Raw genomic sequence first — 21,644 nt, 5'->3', positions numbered from 1 at the left:
AAAGAATTGTCCTTTGAAGCAAATTCATTTAACAGCTCCATAAATACAACAAATTTAAAAGATTATAGTAAAACTTAAAGACAAACTGTGTAAACAGGATGTTCTTCAACATGGCTTCCAAATGTATAAAATAATGTAAAACAAGACTATGTTCACTACTTATTTAGTTGTCAGTCTCCATCAGTTCAATTTAGGAACTGTTTTCCTTGGAGCATGTGTTGGTGTGAAATACCTGCTGCTTCAAACTCAAGTTCAACTGGAGAAAGCAGACATTTTTAAATCTCCAAATCATTTTATTTTTGATAAATACATTTAAATTTATCTTGAAGTCTTTTCTCCAACTGCAAATGTTGTAATTAACCTTTTAATGAACTTGAGAGAAATAAAACTAATGTGTGCATTTATTACTAACGTTTACAGTTTTGTCATTGTAGCTACAATAGAAACTCTTAAAAATAGTTTATAATCTAAACTACAAAACCTGTTAGTAAAGACATAGTAATAATAAAGCACTACGATGACCACAGCAAATGTAGTCTAGACATTAATATTGTATGTCCAATAGTACTACTTCTTTTATATACAGAGATTGTACAGGGTCACAGAGCACACACAGACACAAACACACACATAATCACACCAGGACCAGTTTTCTCATAAGCCAATTAACCTACCAGTATGTCTTTGGACTGTGGGAGGAAACGAACATCCAGAGGGAACCCATGTGAACACAGGCAGAACATACTGCACCAACTCCATAATGATAGCACCCCACATTCAGAATTGGACCCTGGGTCCGAGTGCTGCAAGGCAGTACTGCAAACCCCCGTGCCACTGTGACAGGCTATAGTTAGAGTCCTTTACGGAAAATAGTTCAAAGGTTTCTGTAGAATGCACTACAGGTGGAACCTTCTGTCTATTTGTTTTGTTGAATGCCTCTCTTTGGTACATTTACACTTTAGTTTATCTGTGAATGTGTGAGAGCACCACATTTTAAAAGCTACCAATTTTGTGTTGTGTGAGGATTTTCAGTTTTGTCAAAAAATGTAAAGTAAAACATTATACAATGTCTTCCTATAACAATCTCAAAAGTGAATTATTCTGTTATTAGAAAGATTGACTGAGCATTACATTCACAGTATACAGTATATTGCATAGTAGAAATAGCGGGTTATCTTAGGCAGTGTGTTTTTGATACTGTAGGTACCTAATTTATTTACAGAAATGGTGTTTCAATTTGTTGTTTCTAAACTTTTAATCCTAGATATGATATATTGGTCAAATACATCTGAATAATATTATATGTATATTAGTAAAAATCAGATATGCAAGATCAGCCAAAATCTCATTTTATCCTTTATTATGTTCCTATACAGTCCATAATTCTGTTTACAAGTACTGGCCCTTAAAAATTGTGTGAGACTCATTTTCATTATAAAAACCCAAAATGAAATACAGACAAACCATTTCAGTTTACAGACAAACCTCTGATTTAATAACTAGAATATCTCAGTTCAAATTACATTAAGGAGACACTTGCTTTAAACAGGAACACTTGTTTGGATATCTTCTTAAATAGCAAAACAGTTAACACAGTTTAATATTTATTATGTACAAAACTGTCATTTCTTTAAAGGTACCTTAATCATTTGCTGGATGCATCATCTGTTGTATCAGAGCGTATATCGAGCATTTTGAGACAAATACTGAAAAATATAATTGGTGAACCACTAGTATGGAATTTTATTCAAGAAAACATGGAGATATTTCAAACCAAGTAAGTAAATGTTTCAGTTTTGAGTACTCATCTTTAAAAATTGATTTTTGCTTATACATAGAACCAGTGCACTTAAAATTATTATTTTTAATAAAAGGAGGATGATGTTAGTATTTTAAAATGCTCAGACTGAATTTTTTTTTGAACATAGTAAATAATAATTTATTCTGTAGAAAAGAGAAAAAAAACTAGAAAGTATAGATTGCATAAGTACTCATAGAGTCAATATCTGGCAGAAATTGCAACTGTTTTGATAAGTCTCTACTGAAGTTTTTGCTGTACTCTAACCTTGTGAGTTTAGTCTTTATCATATAGCTTAGTGGAAATACTTCCTACCATAATCAAAAGAGATTTCAAAGGACTTCAGTGTAGCCTGTTAGTCATGAGAGGGTTACAAAACCATTTTTAATATTTTTGAGCTCCATCAATCTACTGTTAGATGGTCTACACATTGGAAAATATTCAACACTACTGTGACTCTACCCAAGTTCAGTAGTGCTGCCAAGATCTCCATGAGCAAGACAGAATATCATTGAGGAACTCTCAAAGAGCCCCAGAGTAACATCTGGGGATCAGCAAGCGTCTCTCGCGGTGGTTAATTTCAGTGTTTCTACATGAACCATCTTGAAAACACAGAACAGGAATGATTTTCATGAGAAGATAACAAAGAAAAATGGGCTTTATAAAGAATGTTATCTCCTGTCTCACATTTGTCAAAGAGCACATAGGAAGAATGTTCTATAGACAGTTGATTGAAAAGTTTAACTTTTTGGTATCAATGAAAAATGTTTTGTATGGTGAAAAAGAAACACAACCTTCCAACAGAAGAAGCTCATCCAGACTTTCAAGCATAGTGGAAGGGAGTATCATTTTTTGGGGCTACTTTGATACCTCATGACCCAGACAGCTTGCTATTATTGACAAAACTATGAACTTGTTGTTGTATCAACCAATTGTAAAGGCGAAAGTCAGGCCATCCAATCGTCAGCTGAACTGAGCCAAAAATGGGTCAAATAGCAAAACAATGATCCCAAACTTAGACATACAGATAACAGAATGGCTGAAGAAGAAAAATATTACACGTGGGTTATCCAAATTACAGTCTAAACAAGAACTCCAAAATGGCAGGACCTGAAGCAAACTGTACATGCAATGAAGCTGTCAAATAAACTCATATGTCATAAACCCATATGTGGGACTTACACACAGTTACAGGAAGCATCTACCTGAGGCTATTGCTTCTCAAATATTACCAGTTACTGAATATAAGAGTTCTCATACTTAATGAATTGTGGATGTTTAGAGTCGGATCATTTTGTTGATTAAATAATCCAGAAACTTCTTGGAGAACAGGATGCTTCTGCTCACAAGCATTATGGAAATAAACTCTAGGAAGGGAAAGCATAGTGTCTGTCCAAACAACAATGAAGTGTAGTTTGGTGTCAGTTTTGTTAGATTTCCTAGCAATGCAAAATACAGATTTACACATTTGACGATATCCGTGAAATTGTTTTTCCTTTAGTAGATATTTGACCATTATGTTTGTGAACTTTTTGATCTAATTTTCCTTTGAATTAAATCATAACCAATGTCAGTCATTTTTTACACTTTTTTTCCTCTTTGTAATTCAAAGAAATTTTGTTTGAGTAGCACCTAACCAACAGCCAACCTCCCATTATTTTACAACAATGCTGTTCTGAGGGACATGAAGAATGTTAATGTTGATTAACAAAAACTATTTCTGTTTTCGGCTGTTATTTGATGAAAGCTTTTTAACTTACAGGGACAAAGCATTTAATCACCAGCTTTGGCCAGTTTTTGGACATTTTGCCGACCGGATTTCAGGTGATTTTCAGTTTAACCAGGTGAGAAAACTGTCTTTATAATTTATAATTAATAACTGCTTACACTTATCTATACTTTTAGGGATTAAAGGCTGAGCTGTACTGTTTTGAAAGATACATGCCAGTAAGATGCATGCAAGCCAGTAGGGGGACACAGAAAGCCACGCAATTTCAGATGATTTATTGTGGTAAAGTTTCCTAGCTGAAGGATGATAAGGTGGCCATGGGAAAATAGTCAGAATCCCAAATTCAGAAGGAATCAGGAGGCTGTTGATGAAGGCCACTGATCATGGCTCTAGAGAACTAAGGAAGGTTCCAGTTGAGGGGAGGCCATTCAGCTCTTTTTGTACAGCAGGAAAATACATCTTTGGCTTATTTTCTTCTGGCCAAATGTTTCATTTCCAAACTCTTTCTGTCAGTGAAAGTTCCCTAAAACAAACTGATCACACAATAATTTCTGGCTTTTGTTTCAATCTCAGTAGTCAAACGCATATAGTAGCCTACTTATTTTGATAGACAAATATAGGGTTTTATATATCATTTAGATGCTTCCACACAGGTGTGGTTCCTGAGTTAAGCAAGCAATTAACATCCCATTCCCATCATTTTTAGTGTCATGTATAAAAGGCTGGGGTAGGCAGAGTTCTCCATTATTTTGGCTGCCATTGCTAGAAGATGAGAACTCCATGACTTTGAAAGAGGGGTGATTGTTGGGGCATGATTACCAGAGTTTCAGGTATGATGATGTTTCATGAGCAACAGTGGAGAAGGTGATGTTGGCATGGAAGTCTGAGAGAAAGACATCATCATCTAGGGGCAAACGTGGACAAAAGCTTTTTCTCCTTGACTGTGATGCCAGTGCATTGGTTCAAGATGCAAGGCAAAACAGATGAACAACTCTGAATCAGTTGATTGCAAATATCAATCCAAGGTGTGGGTAGTTTCATTCTGTACAGTCTGTTGAGAAAATCACAGAGAGGGATACTATGGTTGGATTGTAGTGCATTATACGCATTAACATCATGACTAACAACTGTATGGACTCTGTTCTGACAGATGTTTTGGAAAATGTCCCAAAGTGTACAATGAGTCATCTTCAAATGATTTTAGTCAGAAATGTTGACGTCATTTACTGTCCACTAGTTCAGCTATAGTTCAGGCAAAATCTTCAATTAAACATAATTAAAATGTAGCAAAACTGTGTTACATTAAAACAACCTGTGCATAAAAATGAAATATAAATGGATATGCATCAAAAATGGTCATTAACATTTCTGTTTTTTGAATATAGCAAATACATATGTGTAAGCATAAAAGAATAGATGTAGGACTGACATTTTTATTATTGGACTACACAAAAATGAAAGGTGGAGGTAGAGTGGAATTTTCTGAAGGTGAAACGTATCTGTTACCTAGAATCTGGCAGTCAGAGTCATCAGTTCCCAGCAGGCTTACCACATATTCCACTCAACCACATCCAACAAATCTTCCCCCCAACTCTGGGAAATCAAAGCCATGTACAGTATAGCTTATTAGGGCCAGAGAGAATTTATCCACTTTTTATTTTAAAATGTATTGCTCTTGCAATACTAGTTGAATATTTTCCTTTTAATGCAAGTGGTATTTTTGAAAACAATCCTTGTTTAAATGTCAGTAAATTCAATGTAAGGGATTTTATTGGACTCAATATAAAACATACCCATACATGAAGATGCAAACATATTGAAAAGTGAATTGTGAAATGTGTGTAAAGTCAAGTGTGTTTGTTAGGTCATTGGCAATTATTTGTTGTGATCATTATCAAAATATGGTTTAAGTTTTTTTTAATGTTACAGAATGTTGACTTACTAAGTGTTTTCAATGATTAATTAGTTAACTGATTTGTTGATTAATTTAGCTGTAGTTGCTTCTTCGGCCTTTTGAAGGATATCTGTTAAAATTGTGGAAATACTAGTTGTAATTTGAATTCTTTTGGTTTTCCTTTGTTTTTCAGCTGATAAAGATTTTAAATATGACTATGGGTCCAGAAGAGTTGCCGGAGATAATCCAGAAGTCCACAGAAGTAAAAAAGCTAAAATCAGATTTTAAAACCAAATACTTTCACAGAATTTACAAATGGTTTCAAGAAAATGTAGATAGTGAAGATGTGTACTGACTTTATGTTAGTTGTTATTATTCAGTTCGCTGGTTTTGAAATTGTAATAATAAGATACTGTATGTGTGTATGTACAGTACAAGTCTTCAAAAGTCTGAAAACAAAAAAGGCCTTACAGTTTAAAGCTGTAAAAGTTTTATGACACTGAAAAAAATACCAAAAAACTTACTTTTCATAAGCTTTAATTAACATTAAGATTAGATTATTATTTTATTATTTTGTATGTCCAGTCACTGACTTACTGACAGCTTACACTGTGTCCTTGATGATATCCATATAAAACCACTCTGTCCGATACAGGGCTGTGAAGGAACTGCAACCTGACAGGCAACAGGCACAAGGCAGGCTAAACCCAGTCCTTCACAGGGCACACACAGACATAAGCACACATATACTCACACTCACACCAGGGGCCGTTTTCCCAGAAGCCAGTTAATTTACCAGAATGTCTTTGGACTGTGAAAGGAAACTGGAGTCCCAGAGGAAAACCCATGCAAACACAGGGAGATTACACAGCCCCTATTCAGATAGTACATCAGGAATTGAACCCAGGATCTCACTGCACCACTGTGCTGTCCCTCTTGATGGTAATATTCCAATTTACTTTTGAGATGTTGAAAAAAGTCCCAAGGCTTTCTTTTGTCCTTCTCCGATTCCATCTTCTCACACATTTCATTGACACGACAGACTCTGTGTTGCAAAAAAAAAGCTTGAATATTAAATGTATACCTTTGTAACCAGGGTGTTTTTTAGTTCTAGCAGTATTCTCAACATCATTTGATATTCCGTCAAGATGATGCCTCAATTTATCTTCTTCCAGTGGTATTGAATGGCATAAAAACACTTGCTTTTATACAGTACATCTTTTTTGAGAATACAGTAGACCATTATTCAAAACAGGAGTTACGTTCCTCCAGAGCAGCATATTAAGAAAATCTGTACTGGAGAAACTTAATAATAAATAAGCATATGTGAATGTGGCCTTTTAAATTAATCTATTAATACCTACTTTATATACCTATAATATTACAAACAAATGAATAGCCAAACCTAAACTTAATTGCATATCAAACTAACATTTAATACAAAATAAAATATATATGGTATAAAAAAGCATTAAACATTTAGGACATAAAAATATTAATTAGGCCTCTAACGCCATAGAAACAGGAGGAACCTTATCTCTTAAGGAGCAGAAGCTTCAACATTGGCGTAAATCTTTTCTTCTTTTCTTCAGCCTTTTGGATGGTGCAGGTGGTAAACATTTTCAAGTTGTACTTATGACACTCACACCTCCACATACAGTATGATGTCCAGAATTTACATGTTTACTCTCTGGTCTAATAACCTCTCAACTTATCTTCTCTACACAACCACTTTCAGGTGCCTTGTGTTTTGATGACATACTGCAATGTAAGGGTATTAACCAAAACAAATACTTTGCTGAGTTTCTTAGGGTAACAGTACAAGAGACAGAAAGATGGTGTGGGGTCGTAGAATGAGAGATGGTGGCTGGAATGAAAGCGATTACTTGAACACTCTGGAGCACACATCACCATGCATTCCACTACAGAAGGACCTTGTATGACTACATGCATTCAACATTCATTGCATTCAACACTTATTTGTACCCATTTTTGTGTATAATGAAATCTATATTAGACAAACTCACTGTATCATCAGCATTTTTTTTATCATCATTGTATGAAAAGTCCCCCTTATACTGTATTTGTAGACCTTTTAATGTCAAACATTTGTTTCAAACTTAAGATGCTGTTATACAGCATTTGCAGGCCTCAGAGATGGAAGCAGTTCTTAAATGTTATCTAGTTTCTTTCAATTAACAATGAACTGTAAGTCTAGATGCTAAGGTTCCATTTTTTAACTCAGTTCATTTCATAAAATTCTGCAAGTATTTCTCTGTTTTGTAAACTTGTTACATTGTAATACTACTATTTGGTTTCCTTACTCTTTCAATTTCTGTTGATAATCCTTTGGAGTATACTTAAACACAATTAAAAGCTTGTCACATTGCAACAATGTGTCAATTTTGCTAAATCTTATAAACTAATGCAGTTCTCAACCTGAAAACCTCATATTTTCTCAAACATATTTATTCAAGTATAGTCACTTAGAAGCCAGAGACCTTGAAGATTTTATGGAAACCATCTGGAAATACAATTTATCTAGTATAATAATTGTTAATTGCCTTTAATGGTTATGTTTTGTATTCATTCTGAATGGATGATTTTTTTAAACAAGTAAATTTTAAAGCAAAGGTTAATTTTAATGTTTTGCCTTGTATTTGTACAAGGATTGTTATCAATGTTTTAAACTGGGTTTGGGATATTATATGACTATATTTTAGCAATCACGTGTTAAATAATTATTTTATATTGATGCTGCTAAGACAATTCACTTTAAACAGAGATTCCTGCAAAATTAATTGGAGCTGTCAAACTGTTGACCGATAGCCCATTGTTTACGTAAAATACATGCAAAAATGTCAGAACAAAAGGGAATTCTTTTTAATCTTTTTCCTTATAATTATGCAACGACACTGTTAAGACAGTACTGTGTTAACAATGTAAGACAGCAAAAAATAATTTTGTGCACTGTTACCAAAGCCATGAATTGATATGAGTTGAAAATCAATTTTAAATGTTGTGAGACATAGAGCTTTGCTTAGACAGATACACTAATGTTTAAATTCTAAATATGTATTTTGAAATCAGAACTATTAGCCCAGCAAATATATACAATACTTATTTTGTCTTTACAGTCAAGCAATTTGTATTTGTGATCATGAGATTAAAATGAATGATAAGTACAATATAATATACATTCTATTTTTGGGTAATAAAATACCCAACAAAAGTCACCTGTCAACTAATTGCCAAAATACTTTATTTCCTTTCAAATAATCTTTAATAATAAACAATTAATAAACAATAAACATTTTGTTTGTGACACAAGAGGTTAGAACTGAATTATAGCTTCATCAAAAAAATATTCCAGAGCTGTACTTATCAGTCATATTTTTTTCATGAAAAATAATTATAATTGGAATTTGTCATGAAAACTCTCGTTCAGAAATCACTGTGCCACTATGTTTTGGGTGCAATGCGTACAGTATGGAGACCCCCGAGATCTCCTCTGTGAAAACAATTTGCTACTGTGTGCTGTGACATCACATGGTAATTCAAACTTGTTAGTGTTCACCTCAAAAGTACATGGATTTTTATGATATTTGTAATATGAAAAAAACATTATATATGTTGATTTATTTAACTTTGTAACCAGTGACTTTTTTATAAATTCTTCTTACACAGTTTGTTCTTTGGTACATCATTTAAAAAAGAAACAGACAATGACAGTTAATAAACCAAACTAAAGACTCTCTTGCTTTGTGAACTCCTTTTAACAGGTTTTAAACAATTCACCCGGGACCATCAATTTGCGTGTACTTACGTTTTACTGAATATTGTAATGTAGATATTTGAAGTATAACTTAAAAGCACATTTGTTTGTTTCTAGTAGCACACCGTTATATCTTTATTTCTGTATTTTTGTTTAAAAATGTTAGATGTTATATTGTAATAATCTACAATAGATGATATGCAAATGTTAAAATTGGATACATTTCCCTATTTGTCTTATTCTGGCTTGTGATATTATAGCGCACTTGTGCATTCTACACCTTGCCTTGTGCTGTACAGCACTGGACCATTGTGTTGTTTGCCTTGTGTGCTTCTAGTACAAGACACAATTTATTCTGCCTCAATACTGCACAGACACGCTGCTGACTTCTTCCTTAACAAACACCTGAGTGAGCAGTTCATTTAGTGCCTGAGTGTGTTTCGCCTTCTAGGTCGAGAAGTTTTCCTTTATTTTTCCAGTTACATTTTGCTTCATCGTTATTTTTTTTTTGTACTGGCAAAAAACTATACTATAGCCTCCATTGCAATATTCGTTTCTATCGCTTTTCTGACCTTTCTTAAATTCTTGAATTTCATTCCATTAAAATGGATCCTGTTATGACACATGGGAGCATAGTTGCATAGACCTAATCAGTCTGTGGACAGACCGTTGTGGGATATTCTGTAAGTCTTCCAGTGCAGCATCAACCAGCTAGTGAGCTCAGGGACTTTGTTAAAGTTAAGGAACAGGTAAAGAAACAAGATTTATTAAAACAAATTAGTGAAATAAAATGCATCATGAGTTTTTTGGGAAAATTGAAAAGCTCACTTTTTTAACTGTATGTTGTAGGGCTTGTAGACATTGCTGTTTTAAAATCTTTTGGCAAACAGATCATTTGTATTTAATGGATTTCACTTTTTTATTTTACATAAGTAAAAGGATGGAAGACCTACACAATGGTTATTTTTATTGAGGTTGTATTAAATTAACCATCATAAGGTCTCAACTTAAAAAATATACAGTAATTGCCCTTATGTGCTATGCACGACTAGATGATCTCATATGAGGTTCATCCTTTTTTTTCCCTACTGTATGTGGGTTAGTGCTAACTATAGGAATTCATGGATATATAGCTCCTCCTAGTGACGAGTTTACTTAATTGCATTTAGCAAGAGTGTTGGGCCTTAACTGCAACCTGCAAAACAACACAAGTTAATGAATAGGAAAACGTAAAGGTTTATTCCATGCTGAAAAGAGGAAAAGAAACAACGTTTTGGCTGTGGAGCCTTCTTCGGGTGTGAACTCCGGTTTATTTTAGCATGGAAATGTTCCTTTGCAGCCTAGGAACATTTCTAGGAACATATGGCCAGCAGCCATATCACCCTGCAACTCACAACTGGCAACCCACTGAAGCTAAGCAGGTGTGAGCCTGGTCAGTACCTGGATGGGGAGACCTCCTGGGAAAAACTAAGGTTGCTGCTGGAAGAGGTGTTGGTGGGGCCAGCAGGGGGCGCTCACCCTGTGGTCCACGTGGGTCCTAATGCCCCAGTATAGTGATGGGGACACTATACTGTAAACAGGTGCCGTCCTTCGGATGAGACGTAAAACCGAGGTCCTGACTCTGTGGTCATTAAAAATCCCAGGGCATTTCTCGAAAAGAGTAGGGGTGTAACCCCGGCGTCCTGGCCAAATTTCCCATTGGCCTTAACCAATCATGGCCTCCTAATAATCCCCATCTATGAATTGGCTTCATTACTCTCTGCTCTCCTCCCCACTAATAGCTGATGTGTGGTGAGCGTTCTGGCGCACTATGGCTGCCGTCGCATCATCCAGGTGGATGCTGCACATTGGTGGTGGTGGAGGGGAGTCCCCATTACCTGTAAAGCGCTTTGAGTGGAGTGTCCAGAAAAGCGCTATATAAGTGTAAGCAATTATTATTATTATTATTATTATTATTATGCATGCTGACTTCAGCACTTGAACAGGTTAATTAATAAGTTGTTCTGCACTAAAATGAATTTATATTTACATCTGACTCAGTTGTAGTTTGTGTTATATCAAGATACAGTGAATACAAGGCTAGCTTAATTAATATAAATGTAAAAGCTATAGATCTGATTTTAAATTCTGAAATATTAATTAAACCTCTTCAAGGTAATATCTGATCGTGAAGGGACCATTAATAATTACACCTTATTTAGTACAAAACTTATAAATAATTCATTACACTTATATAGCACTTTTCTGGACTCTCCACTCAAAGCGCTTTACAGGTAATGGGGACTCCCCTCCACCACCACCAATTTGTAGCCCCCACCTGGATGTTGCAACAGCGGCCATAGTGCACCAGTACACCCACCACACATCAGCTGTCACTGGGGAGGAGAACAGAGTGATGAAGCCAATTCATAGATGGGATTATTAGGAGGCCATGATTGGTAAGGGCCAATGGTAAATTTGGCCAGGATGCTGGAGTAACACCCCTACTCTTTTCAAGAAACATCCTGGGATTTTTAATGACCACAGAGAGTCAGGACCTCGGTTTTACATCACAGTGTAAGGGCAGTGCCTTTGTGGGGCATGTGGACCCACACAGACTGCAGTGTTAGTGTCCCCTGCTGGCCCCACTGAAACCTCTTCCAGCAGAAGCCTTAGTTTTTGACCAGGGGGTCTCCCATCCAGGTACTGACCAGGCTTACACCTGTTGAGCTTCAGTGGATTGCCAGTTATGAGTTGCAGGGTGATATGGCTGCTATTTGCACTGGTGAAGACTACTAGAACTACCTCAACCACTAATTCCAGTCCTGGGAGATCTCTGTGTCTTCTGCACCTTAATCACAAGCTGATTGATTTCAGTTTCTTTCAGAAACATATTCTTAAAATTGCTCAGGTAATAACAGGCCCAGACCAAGAATGTGCTGTTACTTCTATTCTTGTCCTGAATGCAATCTAGAAAAAGCAGCTAGCTGTTGCAATAGGTATTAGATCAACAACAGTATTTTTATAGAAGGTGGCTGCACCATACTGTATTTGCTTTCTCATACAAGGCAGAAACTTGTTTGTAAACATCAGTTTACAATACATGTATATTGATTAAACTGGTAAATATTATTTCTCTGGTACATAATTTTATTTCAATGTTTATTGAAAACATTTTTTGTTTGTTTCCCATTATTGTGATTATTTTGATTATACTAAAGACTTGCACTGAAATTATTTTTTATTACTGACGTTTTAGGCTGTTGTATAACAACACTGCATGTTTTTCCTTCATTTGACAAAACACTCCTTGATGTTATGTCTTTTTCATGTACCAGTAGTTAAAAAATAAACCAGTGTACAGTCTAAGTATAAATTATAATTGCTGGATTTGAACAGCAACTCTGGTTGTGCTGTTGGATTCTGGACTTTCTGAGGTGTCGCCAACCAAGAACCTGTCTAGGGAATAACAGGACATATTGCTCTCTGAGACAAGCTGTTCCCCAAGGCTTCCTATCTCTGTGGCTTTTTTCCCTTTTCACAAATAACTTCACATCTTAAGTTGGCTCGGTTATGATTTTTAATCATCCAAATTATACTATTATATTTGGCCTTTTCTCTGATAATGATGAGCCTCTGTACTGAGAGATTGACTGAGAACAACGTGGTGTTCTGATAAAGACCTTCTATTCAATGCATTAAAAGCTAGGGAAGTCATTATTGATTTTATGTGTGCCCAGAACATAAAGCTCCCGATCATCATTAATGACCATCCTATTGTGACTACAAATTCCAAAACACATTTTTGGGAACTTAAGTAATGATCATAAATGCAGCTCCAGCACAGATCAGATACAGTGTGTAAGGAGGAACAGTAGAGGATGTACTTTCTCAGGCAACTTAAGAAATACAGAGTAAACCAGCAACTTCTTTGCCAATTTTACACAGCCATAATTCAAAGGATTTTAACAACTTCCATCACAGTTTGGAAGATATACAAAAGGAAACCTGGAAAGGATCGTGTCCAGAGCATGAGAAATAATAGGCTGTGAACTATCTTCAGCTTCACCCCTTTACACAAGATGTACCTCAGGTGGTGCCTATAAGATTATTTCAGACCCTCTCATCCAGTTCATAATCTTTTTTAGCTTCTTCATTCGGGACAATGGTTGAAATCAATCCTTTCAAAAACTACACGCCTCAACTTCAGCTTCTTTCCCTCTGCCGTAAGAATTCGAACTCTCCTCCTTCAGTTATTTAGCCTCCCGTGAGCAGCTCCTTTACAATCGTGTTTGCTGCATGCAAGGTTAATGTTAACTGTACGTATCTACGTGATTGTGTGATGCTTGTCTTTTAATTTCAGTTGATATGTATTCTTAAAATATTTTATGTGCTTTATGGCTGTTTCATCAGTGTTCTCTTGCTCCGAAAGCCAATGCCACCAACTACTGTTGTGTGGCAATAACGAATAAAGAAATACTCAAGATTCGCGTTTCAGTCTTTGGTTCAGTTTGACCCTGGACGGTATCTGTCCTAACAGCTGTCTGTGGACATGTGACAAGGAAGAGAGGAAAAATAACAGAAGTTGAAATTTTGCAAAGAACCACAGAGATTTGCCATGACTGCAATTATTAAAGAAACTCAAAGGTATTGTTGCAGAATTATTATTCTTTATACAGTGGATCAATAATAAAATGATAGTGACACTGTTTTAGTCGGCATAGTTGTTTAATTGATTTTTATAAAATCAACATTTGCTGTAGCAATGCAATGGAACTAAATGTTTATTTTTTGTACTACTTCACAGGGTTGTAGATATAGCCCTGTTATTATACTCATTATGATCCTGAATAATGTGTTATTTTCCCCTTAATGTGTTTCTGGTTCTACTGTGTGTACAAATTGTGCGATTACCAACGATCTGGTGAAGTTTTCAATGTCGTAGAACAGAAAAAAAGCCCTTTGTTTCGCGATTTCTAAAAGGTTCGATAATGTATTGTTTTACGCTGATTTTTGTCTCCGATAAATAGTTATTTTTCGGGGGATGTTTGTCTATCCACAGCATTAAAGAAGCAGTGTTGTTCATCAATGAAATCGACCCAAGCAAATTTCCAAAACTGCTGTCGCGAATTCTTCAGAAACTCCACCTAAAGGTACATTACTCTTTTGTAAGCTTCCAGATGTATGTGAAAAGGGCAAACAACCTTTACTGTCTTTGGGATACTATTTAAAGTAAACAGTTTTGGTATTAAATCTACAACACCTTCACTAGGTTATATTTTCCAACTTGGCTTGAAATGTTCTTAATGTAAGCCCCAGAAACCTTATCGTCTTTAAGAGTCTATTCAACAGACATCAGCTTTTTTGATTTTTAAGATTTGTAACGTGCATATTACCAAAAAGATATTTATCACTAGATATCAGATAGACTCCTGTTTGCTGTGACTCTTACCATGAATAAGTTGCTTTCTGATGATGGGCATATGATTTAAACAACTGTCTATATAAATCTACTAATCTGCTGTATAACTACTGTATATAATGAATAGAAACAGGGTGAAGCATTTTTTTCTAAATGTTGATGCATTGCTGTAGAGACTTCAATGTACGAACTGTGATACCGTTCTGTAATTAACTTACCACACTTCTTCATTTATCTAATTTTTATGATTCATGTTGCAGGCCGAACGCTCTTTCAGTGAGGAGGAAGAGGAGAAACTACAGACTGCTCTGTTACTAGAAAAGCAAGCCCTTCATCTAGTCCTGGAAACAGTTTCTTATATTATAGAGCAGGCATGTCTTCTTTTGAAGCCACACTTTTGTATGCTTAAGTTAAAGCTTTTCAGATGAAATACATACGTATATTTGCCATTTTACTTCTGTCTTATATAAGCAGTGCTTGGAAACTTTTAGTATAGAAAAACAAAATACCCAGTCAGGTACTTCCAAGTAAATAGTAATTATTGGTGTAATTGCAGTCTCATGCTTTAGAGGGCATTGCTCTCCATAAATAAGTGTCTTTGCTCAGCAGGCACAGGGATACACCCTAGATGAGATACCACTCCACTGCAGGGCACACAGACACACAAACACACCCACACTCATACCAAGTCCAGCTTTCCCAGAAGTCAATTAACCTAATAGGATCTATTTGGACTGTGGAAGGAAACCAGAGCACCCAGACGAAACCCACGCAAACACAGAGCCGTGAATATGTTCCTCACAAAGTAGGTCAAGAATGCCGAGAATTTTTTCACCGAAGGAAAAAAAAAATGTTTGTAGGTTGAGAGCACAGAGCCAAACCAGTGTTTTTGAGTGGGTGATAAGGTTTAAAGATGGAAAAAGAAAATAGTCAGGTGGTGAAGAGTCTGAGAATGGCAGTGAACGCTCCAGTGTTCCACCTCGCGTTGTGCACCAGGCCATACATGCATGCAGATGTGTTAAATCTAACACACATCTGTCCCCAACACATATTTGTGTTAGAGCCCTAACAAAAATATGTGTTGGGGACATTGCAAGCAGTGCAAGCTAAACACTTGCAATACAAAAGTGGTTGTCCTGCAGATGTAGTCAGCCCAGTCTCTAATGTGGAGTGAGTTTATGATGGCATAGCATTATAATGCATTGTGAGATGTGCTCATTCACCATGTACTGTAGTTACTGGTAAATCGTGCAGAACCTGTTGTCAGAGTATGCACTGGCATTGCTCCTCCCTGCATTACCAAAGAAATTAAAGATGATGCCCTTAGCATTTCTCAATGGCTGGATAAAAGGGTCATACGGATGCCTAATATAAACAAGAGCTAGATGGGCCACATGGCACCCTCTTGTTTGTAAACTTAAAAAAAAAGATAATGGTAAATGTCAGACTTTTAAAAACCTACACCTCACACCTAGTATTAACAGTGATTTCTATCCACAAACACAAAGTGTATGTGAAATATCTGTCAGGATATTTCAGGCAGAAGCTGAGAAAATGCCTTTCTCTATTATGACCTTCATCTTGTGATGCGAAAGCATCAGCACAAAAAGTGATATTTAATAAACAGCAGGCTAGTTGGCATTGGACTAAAATTAGATACAAACCCTAAGCAGTAGCAGTCAAAACAATAGTATGTGTAAGTCTTTTTGTTATTTTACTGCAGTTTTATAATTGAAGACCCAGATATAATTGATTCTAATTATGTGAATTTGCAGTAGATCTACAGTTAAAGTCTTGGTTAATTACCTTGAAGTCTTAACCTTGCAGTGTTCTTTTTACATACAGTACAGATACCCATGGGACTTTTGAGTAATAGGCTTTATCCTTTTATGGTATGAAATGTAAGTAAAACTGTAAGCTCTTCCAGTAGCTGTACAGACATTAATTAGCACTAATCTTGAGTGACCTAATATTCTTTGAGGTAAACAGGTCTACAAGTACAGCTCATTCTGGTTTGTGAAACAGGCCCTTAGAATTAAAAAGTGATTTTTTTAGGTGTAATTTGTGGATAATAAGCATTCTTTTCAAGTATGTAAGCGGATGATATGCTATCTTTTACTATAGTTTGTATATTGTTGAAGGAGTATGGAGTGTGTTGTTAAGGGATTTTGTGCTTGTGCTGTGATTTTGTAGTACTATATTTAGAGAGAGAATATGTCTTTACTAGCTGTCAGTTAGGTTTTGTAATTCATGGCCTCCCAAAACAGCAGAATATAACGCTTTAACCGATTTTGATTTCATGAATATAATTGCTCCCTTTTTCTAGTGCCCTCTGTAGACCTGCTATATTTTTAAATAATATTAAGTGGGAGTGTACTCTAATCTGCTTAGATCTAATACATATTTTAGCTTTTTAACTACAAATGAATTATTAAGAAAGAAATAGCACATCTTTCATTCACTAGGAACGGTGCATTCCTCTAGAGACAGAACCTTCTGGAAGCTTGAATAACTGAAGGATTGAGGTCAAGAGAAATAACTCGACTCATTTCCTATGTTCCTGTGCCAAATCTGTGCACAGCCGAAGGATGCTAGGCTAAAAGAAGCACATTGTATTTTGTGTTCATCTAATAGATTTCTTTGTTTTTTTAAGTACAAGGTTTTGACAAAATCCATATTTTTACTCTCCAGTTCAGTTTTGATTGGATTGGAATTTCTTTATGATTGCAATTGACATTTCATGATGCATAATCTTAACACAATTGCATTCTCCACAAGTCACATTTTTTAATTAATCCTGAGTTCACCTGCATTTTCTATCTTTTGTCAATATAGTTGTAAGAAAAATATTTTAAAAGGAATTGGTCCATTTTGTACCCTCAATAACAAGTTCAAGATTTCATCCCAAGAGATGTTTTAACTAGTTTTTGTTTCAATTTTACCTCTCCAGGCTGTCTATCACAATGTGAAACCAGCATCTCTTAAGCAGCAACTAGAAAACATCAAATTAAACCCTGACAAGGCTGAGGTCTTCTCTCAGGCATGGGCAACTGCAGGCCAAGACACTGTAGAAAAATTCAGGCAACGGATATTTGCTCCTAAAAAGGTAAGAGTTTTTTTTATTTTTCAAATAAAATCATGGTTCTTCTTGTGCAAAGTGAACATATTAATATGTGTGGAGCAAGCTACTCAGCAATGCTGTTGAAGCCAATACCATGGCTTCCTTCAAGAAAACACTGGATCAGATCTTTGGATCGATTAGCTACTAGCTACTTAATGGGCTAGTTGTGCAGAATGGTCTCCTCTCATTTGTAATTGTTTTTATGTTCTTACGCTGTTGTGTTCTTAATCTAAATGAATACATTGGTTTATCATTAAGAAGATAAACAGTTCTGAATAGCTGATGCTTGATATAGATTGATCCACATTTTTTGCTTACACGTTTAACCAATTTCGTAGCTTTAGTGCTAAATATTTTTCCATATCTAAGCCTTATTCATGTTTAATGCACTTGTACCATGTTTTTGTTTATACAGTATGGGAAAATGCATAATACAGTATACGTAGAATGGGGGATAACCTCTTGAAAGGACAGCACTTAATTTTAATCACATTGTAAATTTAGGATGCTATATTCTTTTCCATTTGATCAGTTATCAAAGTGTCCCCATGGGTCATTATGAACCTAACTGAAAAGTCCTTTCTCATTACTAGGAAACCATTAGTTATCTCATACAGAAGTAATTGTCTTTTACTTCAAAGCAAAAAGAACCTTTAAAAAGAAAGCTGCAATTATTTTCTTTCACTGCCATCACACTTCATGCCCAGGTGTTTCAGCTGTTCTGCAGGATATTTTCTTAATTTGATAAAAGTGCACTCGTTCTGTTTCAAACAAAACGGTCTTCTTTAAAAAAATAGTGCTTAAATGTATTAACTGATGGAATTCTTAAAGAACTTAGTGTTATTTGTTGAGCTCTTTCTAACTATCAGTCTATTTTGCCATGTACTGTATATATCTCCAATTCGGTTTCACCTGTTTGCTTTTTTTACTGGAGGAAATTAAATATATAAATTAAATGCCTAATTACAAATGTTATTGTTAGTAGAGTTAAGCTTATATTTTGAAATGCTTTGCTACTGAAGGAAAAAAAAGAATCTTGGACCATTACTTTGAAAAGCTGGTATCTATGACTTTATTAAAATGTGTTGTGTAATTGCTAACTTAGTGATACCGCAGGGTACAATACTGCAAATCACAGTTCTTTTTTACATCAGTTGTGTGATTTTCTGGATGTGACATTTATCGTTTCATGTATGCTTTGATTTTAGCTGGAGAGTGTTGGATGGCAGCTAAACTTAGAAATGGCACAATCGAGACAAGCAAAAATGAAATCGCCACGTGCTGTTTTGGAGCTTGGGATCAGCAATGAAGACTCGGAGGTAAATCTGCCAGGGTTTTTTTTCTGTCAAGCTCTCTTCAGTGCCAGAATTGGATGTGAAATTATTTTGTTATCATCAAGCATGTGCTCTTTTGTTCCATCATTATCTACGCTGGTGATTTGTAATTACAGTAGATTTGCAAAACCCAGAGACTCCTTCCCCGGGACTTGCCGCTTTCATAAAAGATGCAAATCCTGTCTCAATCCCTCCTGACTGAGTTAGAAGTATAAAAAATAAATAGAGCTCATTAATAATACCTTGGAGGGCAGGGTTGTTTATAACTCCAATGGGGCATTCACCATTATCAACAGTCTGCCCTGTTCCTGACAGACTTCATCTGCATCCCTATTTCCATTTGCAAAATAAAGAAGAAATAAATGAGTTTCTCTTGCTTTGGAGGGCTGCTTCTTGAAGCAGTTGTGAATGCCACGAGAGTATATTTTCTGTTAGTAGAGGTGTGTTCAAACCTTTGCTGAACACTGCAACCCTCTAGACACTCTGCTGCTGACAGCCTTGGTAACCACCCTTCCAAATGTCAGCTGAACATGTCTTACAGCTTGTTTGCTAAATTCTAAAATGGGCAATGCAAGTACAAATTTATTTGAAGACATAAGTCCCGTACATGATTGTATTTAGCTCAGCTGCTGTACTTGTTCCCGACTCTTTCATCATTGCAGAAGAAAAAGAAAGGCCTGTATTAAAATAGAGATAATTTTCTATACTTCTATTAAGAATTAATGGCATCTAACAGAAATATAAAATCCACAGGGTTTGTTGTGAGAATTGTTTTTCTTTCTCTATTTGAAATGTAAAGGTTTGATAACAAGGGTCTGGGCTTCACTTTTTATAGCGAATTTAATGTCGTTGTGCAGCTACGATTCATTTATCTGTTTGCTAAATCATTATAATTCTCGTGTTTTATATTTACTTTCCTAAAAAAAACTGTGTTTCATCAATATGCTGGGTAATTGTGTAATAAATCTTTTACCCTGTGATTCTTTTCCTTACCAACTACAATTTCTCAGGATTGAAAATTGAGTAATTTACATTTACTGATGTATTCCCCGCTGGGAATTAAATAGGGCCTAGAGCAAAGTGGCAAATGTGGAGCAACAGCCTTGTGTATGTAACAGAGAGAAGTGTTGCTAAGCGTTGTAATTTTTTTGTTATGCAGTAGGGGGCACTGTTACCACATTAAAAAAGAGCATTACCCAGTGTATAACTGACTGGTATGATTAGCCAAGGAATTAAATTGTACTGATAATAAAGTATGTATGGTTGGTCGTTATATTAAAAATTGGTGTATGAAAAGGTTACTTCTTACTACTCCTTACTTTAATCTACTAAATAGACTAATGCAAACTTTATAAAAAATAAAACCGTGCATAATGTGAAAATAATTATTTAAAATACAAATATTTTGTTATCTTACTAATACCAGTATCTTGTTAATCTGAAGTTGCTGTGACGTTCATGTGAGAAACTGATGAAGGAAATCATTTAATCTTCTTTTTAATTGAACTGATGTATTAGGAATTTTAGTAGGTCCAATGTACGGTGACTGTTTTAGCTAAAGAACATAAATGAGCTTAAAATGAAGACTACATAGCCTGTGTTCTAATGAAGGTTTGGATTGAGCACAAAGTAAAAAAGGAAATGTGTTATTTGATTGGGTGATTCACATTTATTTAAAATTATTAAAAAGAGCCATTTTCACAGTGTGCAGAGATGATACTTTAGAAATACACAAAATAACACATTTGACCTTTTTTAAGAAAATGTAATTTCTAGGTAATTGCATTGCAATTTAATGATCTTTTGAATTTCTGTATGTTTCACTTTTAGAAATTGTATATTCTGTAGACTTGCTTGCTAAAACAAACTGGCTCTGAAACAAAAGGTGAAAAATGTATATATATACCTGATCCAGTATTCCAGCTGGAAAGCTTAAGGCAGTATTTCTCCTAGACAATCCTATAATATTGACCAAACCAATAATGAATACACATATAGATTTTTAGCATCCTTGTACTGTACTTAATTTTATTTCTGTGTATAGATGCATGAAATGAAAAATGTATACTGTTTATATTCATATATGTATGTATTTACATGAAAACAAGCACACAATACTTTAATACCAGTTTGGATCATAAAAGGTGGTGAAATGGGATTTTACCATCTTTCCACTTCACTAAAAAACGAAAAATAAAACAGCTGCTCTGAAGCCGTTGAATATTATTGATTTAGGATGCAACTAGTCCATGAAATACTGTAGGTCTGTTCTCTGGAGGGCTACACAGAGCAGCAGACAGAGCCCTTAAGGTGTTAGACTGTGCATACATTCTGACTGGTATCACACAGATGTTTATTTTAAGCTAGCCCAAAACAGATCTTTAAGCCTGTCTTTGGGAAAAAAAAAAGCCTTTCAAAAAGGAACAGCTAATCAGTGAATGATGCACTGGAGATGATGACAGTCGATGTGTGAACTGCGTATGTGCTTCTTTCTCTGTCTTTTGTACTGTTCTGTTCTGTACCCCTCTGCTTTTCCCGTTGTTTGTTGTTCTAAATTTAAAAGCTGATGTTTTGTTTCTGTCTGCGCAAAGC

General features: G+C 35.3%; 2 protein-coding genes across 3 annotated transcripts in view; both read left to right on the top strand.

Moving 5' to 3' along the window:
- The window catches only part of LOC102699005 (aminopeptidase Q), a 36,382-nt gene extending 27,212 nt beyond the window's left edge, over positions 1–9,170 (top strand). For both annotated transcript variants that reach the window (XM_015366045.2, XM_069187250.1), the window contains exons 18-20: positions 1,637–1,777; positions 3,561–3,642; positions 5,615–9,170. In XM_015366045.2, the coding sequence (XP_015221531.1) occupies positions 1,637–1,777; positions 3,561–3,642; positions 5,615–5,776 (385 nt within the window). In that variant the 3' untranslated portion in view covers positions 5,777–9,170. The remainder of the gene's footprint in view (positions 1–1,636; positions 1,778–3,560; positions 3,643–5,614) is intronic.
- A 4,542-nt stretch (positions 9,171–13,712) lies between these two features.
- The window catches only part of commd10 (COMM domain containing 10), an 80,064-nt gene continuing 72,132 nt past the window's right edge, over positions 13,713–21,644 (top strand). The window contains exons 1-5 of the mRNA XM_006626854.3: positions 13,713–13,822; positions 14,238–14,328; positions 14,858–14,968; positions 17,548–17,703; positions 18,927–19,037. Of these exons, the coding sequence (XP_006626917.1) occupies positions 13,794–13,822; positions 14,238–14,328; positions 14,858–14,968; positions 17,548–17,703; positions 18,927–19,037 (498 nt within the window). The 5' untranslated portion in view covers positions 13,713–13,793. The remainder of the gene's footprint in view (positions 13,823–14,237; positions 14,329–14,857; positions 14,969–17,547; positions 17,704–18,926; positions 19,038–21,644) is intronic.

Source organism: Lepisosteus oculatus, chromosome 3 (assembly GCF_040954835.1).
Source record: "Lepisosteus oculatus isolate fLepOcu1 chromosome 3, fLepOcu1.hap2, whole genome shotgun sequence".
NCBI lineage: Eukaryota > Metazoa > Chordata > Actinopteri > Semionotiformes > Lepisosteidae > Lepisosteus > Lepisosteus oculatus.
Note: the sequence above shows the minus strand (reverse complement) of the source record. Positions and strands in the feature narration are given on the sequence as shown.